The sequence below is a fragment of the Chaetura pelagica genome, unplaced genomic scaffold (genome assembly GCF_000747805.2).
Source record: "Chaetura pelagica isolate M959 unplaced genomic scaffold, ChaPel_1.0 scaffold117, whole genome shotgun sequence".
NCBI classification, from domain to species: Eukaryota; Metazoa; Chordata; class Aves; order Apodiformes; family Apodidae; genus Chaetura; species Chaetura pelagica.
Window position 1 is genome coordinate 4,680,931 of NW_009954185.1, and position 11,825 is coordinate 4,692,755.

The 11,825-nt window shown below is 38.2% G+C and overlaps 1 protein-coding gene across 1 annotated transcript in view; it reads left to right on the forward strand.

Moving 5' to 3' along the window:
* The window catches only part of SOX5 (SRY (sex determining region Y)-box 5), a 289,699-nt gene that overhangs the window by 224,064 nt on the left and 53,810 nt on the right, over positions 1-11,825 (forward strand). The window contains exon 10 of the mRNA XM_010003011.1: positions 9,860-10,006. Coding sequence (XP_010001313.1) covers positions 9,860-10,006 — 147 coding nt within the window. The remainder of the gene's footprint in view (positions 1-9,859; positions 10,007-11,825) is intronic.

The window sequence follows — 11,825 nt, forward strand, 5'->3', positions numbered from 1 at the left end:
CCCTACATGTCTAGTAAATTTGATAGAACTTTTCTGCAGGCTTTGTCTTTAGTAATAACTAGAATGCTCTGTTTTAGAAGAAGAGGGAGTCCATGTGAGTTAAAGACAAAGGAAAAGTACATGTTAGCTGGAGCTTTCAACAGTTCTTTTTGTATGTTCTGCTCTGATGGAAAAGGGATCACAGAATGCTGCTGAGAAGGTGAACTGGTGCCCTGTATTGATACCATAACTTCTCTACAGGATCCTATAGGACGAGGTAGGACTTGTCATATTTCTGGAGGACTTTGGTAATGAGCATGTAAGGCAATGAATATGAACAAAAATTAAAGGTTAACAGATTCCTATTGAACTCTTACTGGGACTTATTTGGAGATTTTCTGCCCAACATAAACCCTTAAACTGGAAAGCTAGAACTGTGAGACTGATGTTCTTCTCCTGAAAAATAATAACCTTACTCTACTTTCTCCACCTCCAAAAATAAAATAAGATGACTGCTGCAGCTGAATGTTACATCCGATTAGTGTTCCCTGCTAAGGAAAAAGGGAGGGGGAAAAAATTTCTTCAGAGCTATTCTAGGAATCCATTTGTTTTGGTTTAGCTGTTGGAATAAGTATATTTTCTTTTGCAGCTCGGATGGTCTATCCATCACCAGTCCCTCTCTTTCAATATTCTTCTTCTACCCGTACTTCCTCTTTTATGCATTCTCTTCAGAAAGGCTTGGCACAAGGGAAGCAGCTCAGATGCAGTTCTTAGTTCCCCTTTAAGCCATGAATGTCACATTCTTTTGTCTCTGCCCAAAGTGGAAGAGAGTACCTGTGGCTTGCTGTGCCTGTGGAAATGAGCTCTGTTGAAAGTTGCTTATGATGGACTGAGAATTCCTAACTCTCTGTCTCCTGTGCCTTTATCCAGACCTTTTGACCACATAATACAACACAGTTCAAAGAACAAATTAAGCTTTTGAATGAGCTGAGCAGATGTCACTGAGCTCCTGTACGCATCATATAACGGAGGAACAATGTTAATTTATACTTCCAAGGACAACAGATACAATTGCCTGGTACACCAGGTTCAGAAATATTCTTAATGTCAAAAGGGACACAAAGTAGAAAGAATATGTTTCTCATTTCACTGATATAATAATAACAAATAAAGATATAACCATGGGGGAGCATTAGAAATGTGCTGGGAAAAATATCCAAGTGAGCTTTTTTAAACCTATTTTGTTGTTTAACTTATATCTTGTCCTCTGCCACGCACTGCAGTTTGTTAATATGACACTGTTGCTTCTAGTAGGTGATTAGTATCCTTCTACTACCTTTAAGGAGGGACTTCAGTATTTTAGGACTCTTTTCTTATCATGGCTTTTGTCACAAAGGAGCAGGCTGAGTGCTATGGTCCACAGGTACTGCAAAATACCTGTTTCACTACTTTATACCTGAAGAAGAGGAAGGACAACTCACTGAGGAATCTTGCAATCATCGATACAAGAACCTGATACCATATCAGCATTCAAGAGAGCAAATCCATGTTCTCAGTATAGGAAATGCAGTTGACCTTCATCTTTCTACCATGAGCTCTGCACTTCAGCAGAAATGGAGTATTCAGATTTGAAGTAATTAATTCAGTATCAGTCCCGAAGCAGGCACAGAGTTTTCCTGACTTAATTCCCTGTTGAATACAAGAACTTAAAATGCAAACAGAAAATCTATAAATAAAAACTGGAGAGAGTTGCTTAAGGAGATGTGTATAAAATAGTGAAATGCCTTAATTATAGCTCAGCAATCTGAAATATATAGAACCTTATTTACAGTAATTCTGCTGGCAGTGTTTGCTTATTAACTACTCTAGTCACTAAATGGATAACAATGAATGATTATATACAGTACCAGTCAATTAAAGCAATGTAATATGAAATAAATATTTTGTCAAATGGCCACTCATAGAATTTTTTTCTCTCAAAGGGGAAATTACTCTTACTGGAGTCAGGTGTTCTGAGCTAGGTGCCAAAAATCTGGATATATCAAAAAATAAGCTCTTGGGAAACATACTTATGGTAAACACATAGGCAGTAGTGATTTTTTTCCTATGAGACTAAAATGTCTGGGCTCCTTTACTGACAACAAGCTTCTAATTTGCAAAAGCTGTACTGGAACAGAAGTCTCCATGTGGAACCTTCAGACAAGCAGTTCATTTTCATTACAGAATTAGCTCTAGTCTTCATTATAGAATAATCAAAGATAAAGGGAATACAGTTTACAAAACAAGTGGCCCTTCTTCTTAAGTTACACATCGCTGTTTGTTGTTGGTCTTCTACATTAGCACTGCCCATCTTTCTGTATAGTCCTTAAGTAGTATGCTGTCAAAAGTATGTCCTTACTGTAAAGAAATTACTTTCTCTTTTTTTCTAACAAAATAAGTTCTGTTGGCATGAAAATAAATAATAGTAATGGCAGGAAGAATACATTATATTCTGGTGCTGCACAACAAAATACAATAATAAATTGTTGCCAGATTATAAGTATTTTTTAAATGCATACAGTATTAATTACTTTCCTTGAAGGGGACACTGTTCATCTGCAACATTTCATCCAACAAGCTTTTTCCAGAAGACATTATCAAGTTTCTCTCCAACATGCATTCCATATAGTCACTCTCTTTCAATTACTGTCAGAGGGTGTGAATATGGTATGTATGAATATGTAGGACACTTGGGCAGTTTTCCAGTTAAAAAACTCTTCATTTGTAAAGAGCAGGCAATCTTAAACACACAGTTTGCAATGATATTTTATCACAGAAACTAACAGATCTTATTAGGCTCTGATAGGAAGTGTCTAGTGATAAGTTCCTACAGTTGCATCCTGTAGAAGGATTGTCTTCTTGTTAAGGCATGGAACAAAGGAGCCAGGAGGTCTAGGCTCTAATCAGGAGTTTCCTACAGTCTTCCTGTGTCACCAGGAACAGTCAGTTGATGTCATGGGTGCTGATTCTCACCTAGCTAATATGTGAATAGCATTTATCCATTGCCAGAATTAAAGACTGCTTTTCAAGGAAAACTGGATTTCTTACTATTTTTAGAGCATTATGGTTAGTGTCTTTCCCGTAGAAGATACTATAAGTACAAATATAGTTGTACTTTAGCTAAAGTGATTGTCCTATCCATCAAAATTACATTAGTTTCTAATAAAACTCAGACCTACCATAAATTGTATCTGCATTTTTTACTTCATCCACTGTTTTACAAGCAATGTAAGCATTGTTTGAATGCACTGCAGTGATGATAGAAGTCTTTATTACTTCAAATGCAGACTTAAAGCTTGTTCAGTTTTTCAGTGACATGGACTCCAGCCTTGTTTCTGGATGCCAAGGATCCCCAGTTGGTCGCACCATGGAAGTTCCAAATGAGAAATGAACTAGTGCATTCAGCCTGGCACAGGCAAAGCAGTCCTGTTGACTACAGTGAGATTATTATCAGGAATAAGAGCTGTGGGCCTGGAACCCTAGAGATCAGCTACCAGAATCATATTTTATGGAGACTTGTGGTTACTGATTCTAAAAGTGGTGCTTTTCTAATAGGAGAGAGATGGTGGTTACAAGGCTGTGCTTGTAACTTGCATGCAAGAAGTGTATAAATGAGCCCTTATTCTGTTTGTGAATGCTTTACAGTTTTTCTAATGAGAACTTGTTTTTCTTAATGTTTCTTTCTAAGTCTTGGGGTTTTTTTTAAAGCTAGAGAGACTATTAGATTGTCTAGTTTGACAAAACAAGATGTAAAATAATTTAGGCATAATAAACTCTTTGTTTAAAGTTCATTTTCCAGAAACACATCTGATCTTGACAGAAACATCAAGCATCAAAATCCACTATTTCTCTAGGCAGTTCCTCCAAGTGGTGCCAGTGCTGTCTGGTTAGAAGCAGTGTATTACTTATCTATTAATTTGCCCAGTCTTAAGTTTCAAATATTTATTACTGTTCCTTGATTCATGCTTTACTTACGTGTCTTCTTCCCTTAGGCTAAATAGAGAGCAAAGCTAGGGGAGTTTTCAAAGGAAGTTCACTGGTTTCTGTGGCCACAGGGAAGAACAGTGTCGCTTTTCAAGATTTAGTCTACCTTCTATAGTCTCTGTGTGGTCCACAGTTTTGGGGTGAATTCATCCAGCTTGCTATTTTTCACTTGGAGAATAAAGGAAACACTACTTCAGACAAGATTCTATGCCAGAAAGAGTCTGTGGGACCTATGCGTACCTCAGCACTGGGACCCAAGGAAATTTATTTTAGGAAATGGGTGTGATAAAGACATACAGGTAGAACAGTAGTAGTTACCCAAGTCAGTTCAGAATTCTCAAGAACAAAGATGAAATAAAACCAAAATAAACCAAAATACTCTGAAGATCATCCCAGGATCTCAATCTATATTGTTCGTACCTGAAATTAGCCCAAAGGAAAAGCTAGGACACTCAAGCACTGAAGCTCAGTAAAATTCACCTTGCAGTGGTTTCTTTGGGCAAAGTTTTAAAGCAGCTAATTTAATTTATGTTCACTTAGGTTTGTTTTCTAAAAATCTCCCAGTTGGTACAAACAAATGGCAGTTTAAGGCCTTTGCTGAAGTTTTCAATGCACAAATTAGTGTGTCCCTTTGAAATGTTTGACTAACACTCTTTGAAGGAAACTCAGACACAGAAAAAATGAAAATCTGGCATTTGTATCTCTCAGATCTGTAATGAAGAGCTAAATGAAGAACTTCCTCCCAATCATTAATGAGTTTAGCTTTAATTCTCATTTCTGTAGATAAGTTTTTGTGTCTGTTGCCACTGCCTTTAAAAAACTGTCTTGCAGAATAATGCATGTCAGATGTTAGTTTAGAGTGAATTATTTTTTCTTTCTAATTCAGCGCCCTTTTTTTTAAAAATAAAAAACTTAACCTGAAGAGATCAAAAATTAATTCTTTCTGCCATAATCACTTTGCATGCCTTCTATAAATACAAAATATGAGGTAAAGAAAATTAAATTAATGTATTCTGAATGAGAGAATTTTGGTTTATACAGTTTTTTCCCCAGATTATGCAAAAATAAAAGAGCAGGGCCATCCATGTGTATATTTTTAATGATGGGTCTCAGGATGACAAAGAAATTGAAGTGTTGGATCAGTCAGCAGTTCAAACATTTAAGCACAGTGGTTTGTAAATTCATTGCTTTGGTAACTCCACTGAAAAACTAGTTCATATCAGAAACAAATCTATTGCAGAAATGGATTTGGTTTCCAGTACCACCTGTCTCTATCTCTCTGTGTTTTTTTAATAACAGCTCTTAATCTCTACTGCTCATTAATGAAAATATTTTAATAAGAGATAATACTGTAATCCAAATGCCTATAGGTGCTTGAATCAACTGTCTCTGCCTATGTAATTGCTAACACTTCGTTCAACCCGTTTTAAAATTGCTATTAAATCTCATTCTCATTTTCTATATTAATAGAACAAGAATTCATTTTTAGTGTACCCTCAAAGCAGTAATGAACATTGTTAACATGTAACAACAATGCCCAAGGGGAAAGTTTTCAAAGCTGGTCTAACCTTAAGGCTTAGCTATTGATGTACTACAGAGTCATCAAGCCAAGAGCTGTTAGAGGTAGTCCTTTTGGAGAGTTCAGCTGAATATTTCTGTTTAATATATTGGAAGAACTATAAATGGTTTAGGTGGTGACCTGGGGAGAAAGGGGAATTTTTGTTTAATAGCTGAAGAGCAACATTAAAAAAAATAGCTATACCTTCTGCTCATTTTAAAGCTTATCACATTGTACTTTTGTTCTAATGATTTTGCTTCTGTACAGACTTTCGTAAGAGGTTAATGCGAAAACATTAACAAGGTGTGCTATATTGCATATGGACAGGGGGAGCTGAAATGTAGTTTTTTAGTTATAAACAAACATTAGGTGTTACTTTTAATTGCTTTTTCAGAAGCCTAGTTCTGTCTTCTTGAAGAAGTGTTATCTGTCTTACTAAATCCAGAATATTACCCTTATTTTATTTATTATGTGTAGCAGAAATAAGCTTGTCTAAAGCAGTAGTACTTCAGTCATTTCAACTGAATACCTTGGTCACAATAAACCAGTCAAGATCCTGTAGACTGAAAGTCCTATGTAAGTTGTTGTGTGACAAAATTAACTCCTGGAGTGGCAGAATTTGAAACTGTAAGTTAGCTGAAGATAGCAGAAGTGGCTTCAGGAGTCTCCATTTGGGGTACAAATTAGAAGGCTCAAAAACAGTGTCTTGCAGCAGTGATACAAAATAACAACATTTTCATTGCAGTTTTTGAGGTCTGAGTTTCGTCACCGTGAAAAGTATAAGGGTGCATTTCAGATGATGGTTGAATGTTTCAGCAGTGAAAGGTTCATATACTGCACGAAAATCTGAAGCTCTGTTGGGGAGGCAGGGATAGACATGTTCCTTTGTTGGTGTGCAGTTTGTCTACAAAACAAAAGCATAAATTGTTTTAATTTAGCCATCTTGATTCACAGCTTTTGGTTACACCAAAATTGCCCTTTCCTTGGGTCTAAGCTAAAGGTCATCAGGTCCTAAAACAACTAACTGTAAACAGACAAGTCCAATAATGTCAAAGCTCAAAAGTACCAAGAGTCTAAAAAAAGTCCTGCGTGCTGTGTATTTCTGTCAATTATCTTTTTTAACAGGGCAGGGGGAATGTACAGACAGTCTTTCTGGTCAAATAGGATTCAGACCCTTGCAGTTTCATAAGCTACATGTTTTTCATTTCAGAGCTGGGCCTGATGTTGCTTTTCAATAGTTGGTTTGTGTTGCAGGGAGGGACTTCTTAAGAGGGTACTCTAACAAGGGACCTCTTATAAGATTTTATTTAATGTTTGTTTTTAATTCTCAAAATGAATTAAATTGAGGTGAGATGTTGAATCTGATAATACGAGGACAGGAGTTTTTACAAAGCATGAATGAAGGCTTTATAGAGGTTTTTTTGGTTGTTTGGTTTGGGTTTTTTTCTTCCACCCCTCCTTCCAGATCACTCCATGCTATACTGTGTGTTTCAGTCTTGGAGCTGTATCTGCCCTTGAACTGAGAACAAGGCATGCATTTGAAATTCCGTATATTCCATTTATCACATAAAAATGTGGCTTTCTCATGGGCTATTGACTAGGCAAATTCGTTCCCCGTGCTTGTTTAGTCATTGTCTGCTGTGCATACATTGACAAAAAGGTGGTTGATGACAATACTGTAAGGAGGAGCCATGACTTCTAACACATTTCTTAGTGACCACTGAACAGATGTAAGATGGTACAAATTCTTGGACACAATGTTGTGCATGGACTTCATATAGCCCAGGTCTCATGTTTCTCTCTTTGGATGTTAGCAGAAGGTTGAGAGCTATGTGTGAGGTAGAGCTTTTCCTCGCTTTTCAAGGAAGGGATTCTGTTTGAAAAGTCTTCCTCAAAGGCTCGCAGAAATTTCCAGGAGGACCAGTCCTCAACAGACCAGTGCCCATGTGTCTTATCAATGGTTTGGTTTAGGACTGCAAAGTGTCCAAACTGACAATGTGATTTTTACCTTTCCTTATGGGCTAGACATACTCTCTGGTTTCTATAGATTAGCAGTAAGCTTGAGCCTTTCCTGCTCAATGTCTATCTTTTGTCTTTTTCCCACAGTTGCCACAATTTGTTCTGTCATTTTTTTCAATAAGAAAGCAAAAGAAAAGGAAAAGCTTTCCCTAGATCTACTCTGTCATCACCAAAGTTCAATTATGTTTGAATTGTTCCCTAGTCATGTATCCTATTTCTTAAACAACTGTTGCCATTCTGATACATGAATTCATACATAAAGCTGGCTTGGTTTTCCTTGAACTGCCTGCTGCAGTTCTTCTCTAGTTCACACAGATCCTTGTTGCTTTTTCCCTGCTGGATTTAGTCTTCTTTTGAAAGAAAGAATGGATATGAACTTCAACTGATAAATACATGCATTTGAATCTGTGACTGAATTGTGGCTGGATTGTTTTTGATGACTTTTATCTGTAGTTGATTTGCATCTATTTGGCTCACTCGCTGGGGGTAACACATAGAATAAATGAATAAATACATTTGAGGAAGAGGCAAGGAGAGAATGGGTGAATTAATGGATGACGGGGAAAGAGAGGGAAACTAAACAGAAAGGCATGGATAAACGGTGATTAAGAAGTACGGAAAAATAAGGAACAAGCAGTGATCAATGTGGAGAAAAGAAATAAAAAGAATTCAAAATTGAGAAGAATACAAAATCCGAAAAGAATAGAAAGAATAAAAAATAAATAAGGAAGAACTGGGTTTCTGATTACACCTAACAGAATGAAATAGATTACTCATAATTATTGTAAAGGGCTAGGACTGTCCACCAGTGAAGGGAAGAGCTTGTGCAGGGAACCACTGGACAATGCCCCAGGCAGCCCAAGACTCAGAGCAGTAAATCTTGCCCATTTGGTCAAGTTAAGTGTTTGCTACAGGGCTTTGCCTCTCTACCATTTGCACAGCTCCATGTTCAATACTCTTGTAATGAATCCTCATTTTCCTCTTTCAGACTTGCTGGTTTGGGTTAGCATTTCTTTGTGGCCTCCAATCTGACCTTTTTTCTTTTATCAGCATATACAATAAAGAAAAATACCCAAAGCAACTAAACACCAGTAACAAGACTTCTTAGACTATTCCTATTGAAGCCCCCTTGTTTTTCCATATCCACTTCCATGTTCCTGAAACTCATGTTGTATCTCAGAAGCTCTTTTAACACCTGCAGGCAGAGAGCACTATCATTCAGTGTTACACATTACACATGTACTTCACAGCACAAATAATACATAGCATGAGTCTTTGAAACTGATACTGTGACCAAGTAGGAAAACTTTTGTTACCTGCTCTGTCAGGCACCTGACTTCTGTTTGGCTTCATTTAAATTCCTCTCTGTCCACAAAGCAGCAATAATTGCTGCTTCTCCTGCCCATTAAGTATATTTTCTTCACTTTTTATTTGGTTGTCACAGGAGCTTCTAGGCATTGCCAGCTTGCCTGTTTTCACTCTGTGTTTGACCTCTGTCCATCAAACTCTTTACTGTAGTGTTTAGCTTTAAACAGATGATTGTGATTGTAAGTATTAACATCCTAATAATCCAATATGTGTTTTAAGTGCCTTACTGGTTTAGTTTTGAAGAGAAAAGTATTCCCACTGTGTATCTGCTTTGCATCTATCACAGAAAGGGTTCTTAGTCCTAATTGGAGCTTCTTGTTGCTAATGGACAGTACATTACTAGTGATGTGACTATATTTATATTGACTGTAGGGGTTCCCCAGAACCCAACTGAGACTGGACTCTCACAGTAAGTTTTAAGCAAAATTTTGGCATTTCCTCTCCCAGACAAGTTACAACCTGTGCAAACAAGGCAAACATAGCAAGTAAGATACAGAAATGTAAAATGGTAGCACAGAGGCCATCATATCAAACATAATGTGAATTTCCCAGGAGTTGATGCATATTATCAGTGGAGATGCTGTTATCCTTAAATCATCTCACAAAAGGAAAGATTGCCCAGTGGCTCAGGCAAACCATGAAGATGAGCTTTTGTTCTTTGTTTTGAATCCCTGGACACACAGGGAAGCTAGGGCATTACTTATGGTGACGTCTGTCATTCATCCCCTGAGGAGTGAGTCACAAAAGTTGAGATGACAGTTCCTGCCTTGAAATATACCAGTGTGCTAAATAAAAAATACACATCAGAAGAAAAATATATCATCTACAGTAGAAGTTTTGGGAAAATTACTTATTTGTTGATGATATCTCTCCTTTCTCTCTCTTCCCCCCCATTTTGGTTTGTTTTTACAGCAGTTGTATGCTGCCCAACTTGCTGCGATGCAAGTGTCTCCAGGAGGCAAGATCCCTGGCATACCCCAGGGTAACCTTGGTGCTGCTGTATCCCCTACCAGCATCCACACAGACAAGAGCACAAACAGCCCTCCACCCAAAAGCAAGGTACTGTACCAGGCCCTGCAGCATGATGTTTCTCATGGTGTGTGTATTGCATGTGGGTTTTCTCTTTTTTCCTGAAGAGTATCTTTCTGAAGAGAGCCTTTCTGTTGTGGGAAGCTGTTCTCATGATGACTTCCTGAAATAGGAAAGTATTCGTAGTGCTGTTTTTCAGTGGGAGGATCCCAGCACAGTAATAGCAAAGAACTGTTCATACACAATGTCAGTAACAGACACCATCTCAGCTGAGATCCCATGGGTCCCCTTGTTGTGCCCTTTCTATCACACTGCTGTTTCTTCCATCTTCAGTAGAAAGTAGCAAGTAGCAGGCAGGGATGACCAGCTCCTGTTCCAGCACACAACTGTCATTGCCTTTCAGAACACTAAGCCCAAGTCAGGTTAGCAGTGTGTCAACTTGAGATTAAAAGCAGCAGGGCAACTCATTTGTGGCCAGATCCTATCCTGGGTTTCAGTGGGATTTTGCAGAATGAACAAGTCTCCAAAGCATTGTCTGCTGTGTGGTAGGACAGGGCTGGAACCTGTCTGTCAAGCAATGGGCTCTGATGAATAATCTTGGTCATAGCTGGGCAGCTAGGTCTGTACTCCTTTAAGAGGTTAAGCTAGCAGCTTATAGTCACATCAACGTAATGCCAGCAGTGTGTGACTAGTTTATACCTAGAAAAAAGGTACAGAGTATGTGCAGTGGAAAAAGGTAAGCTCAGCATATGTCACAGCTGAGCTGGGTCTAAATCGAATGGCACATCTTAGGTGTTGCAAAACAACTAGGAAGAATTTAGCAGAGGAATACAGGGAAAAAGCAGTCGCATTTAGGTGACAGCAAAAGCTTGATAAAAATGTGTCCTTTCTTTCTGTTAGTGTCCTCTAGCATGATGTCCATGTCCTTTTTCATGTCAGAAAAGATGTCTTGAATTGACAGTACTGTCTTCTATTCACCCTAAGAGTAAAACAGCACAGATTAAAAATAACCAGACAAAGATATAATGCTATTGTCAGCTCAGTGAGATGCATGTTCAAGGAATAAAATAGGTTGTATGGAACCAGTAGCTGTTGTATTAATGAATCGAGCTCTGGGTCTGCATTTTTTTTCTTCTCTCCTCAATGTAGACTTCTGTGACTTCCCAAAGTTTATTCTTGGCTTAGTCTCTCTCTTTATATTCTGTAGAGCAAGGAATCATAAAGCCATGCAGTACTTGATGATAGTTTTGGGGTTTTTTTCCAGAAAGACACGTCCATGGCTAACAAGAGATTTTTTGGTGCATTTTACAAGGAGTTTTTTGTGTGTGGCTAGTGGCTTGTGAAAACCACTACGATGAAAATCCTGGTGTTTTTTTGATCTCTTCTGCACACACAGAATGTTGGATGAGATCTAAGGGGACTCAGTATTTATTTTGTGGCAATTGTGGAATTAGAAGTCCTGCTGTACCTACCGGTAACATCAAGTATAACCATCTTACAGGCAGCTGTCAAGAACGGCTCTGTTCTCCCTAGTGTTTTGGTGCTTTTTCCTATTTGTAGGTGTTTCAGTGCCTTTGGCTTGTAGGACACAAACAAAACATATTTGCAAATTTCAGGGGAAAAAAACCCACAAAACACAAAAAAAGAGGGCCAAAAGGAAAGGAAGAGGGCTCCAAAAGGCTGTAAAATTGTGCAGCGTGAGCCCTGTGATGCATGCTGTTTTCAATCTGCTGTGTGCCAGTTGGAGGCTCAGAGAGAGAGTGAGAGAAAGAGAGGGGATAATGCTGAGAAATGATAGAGTGGCTGTGACCTCCAAGCTCAGCCCTGAAATCCAAGACATTGATTTCAC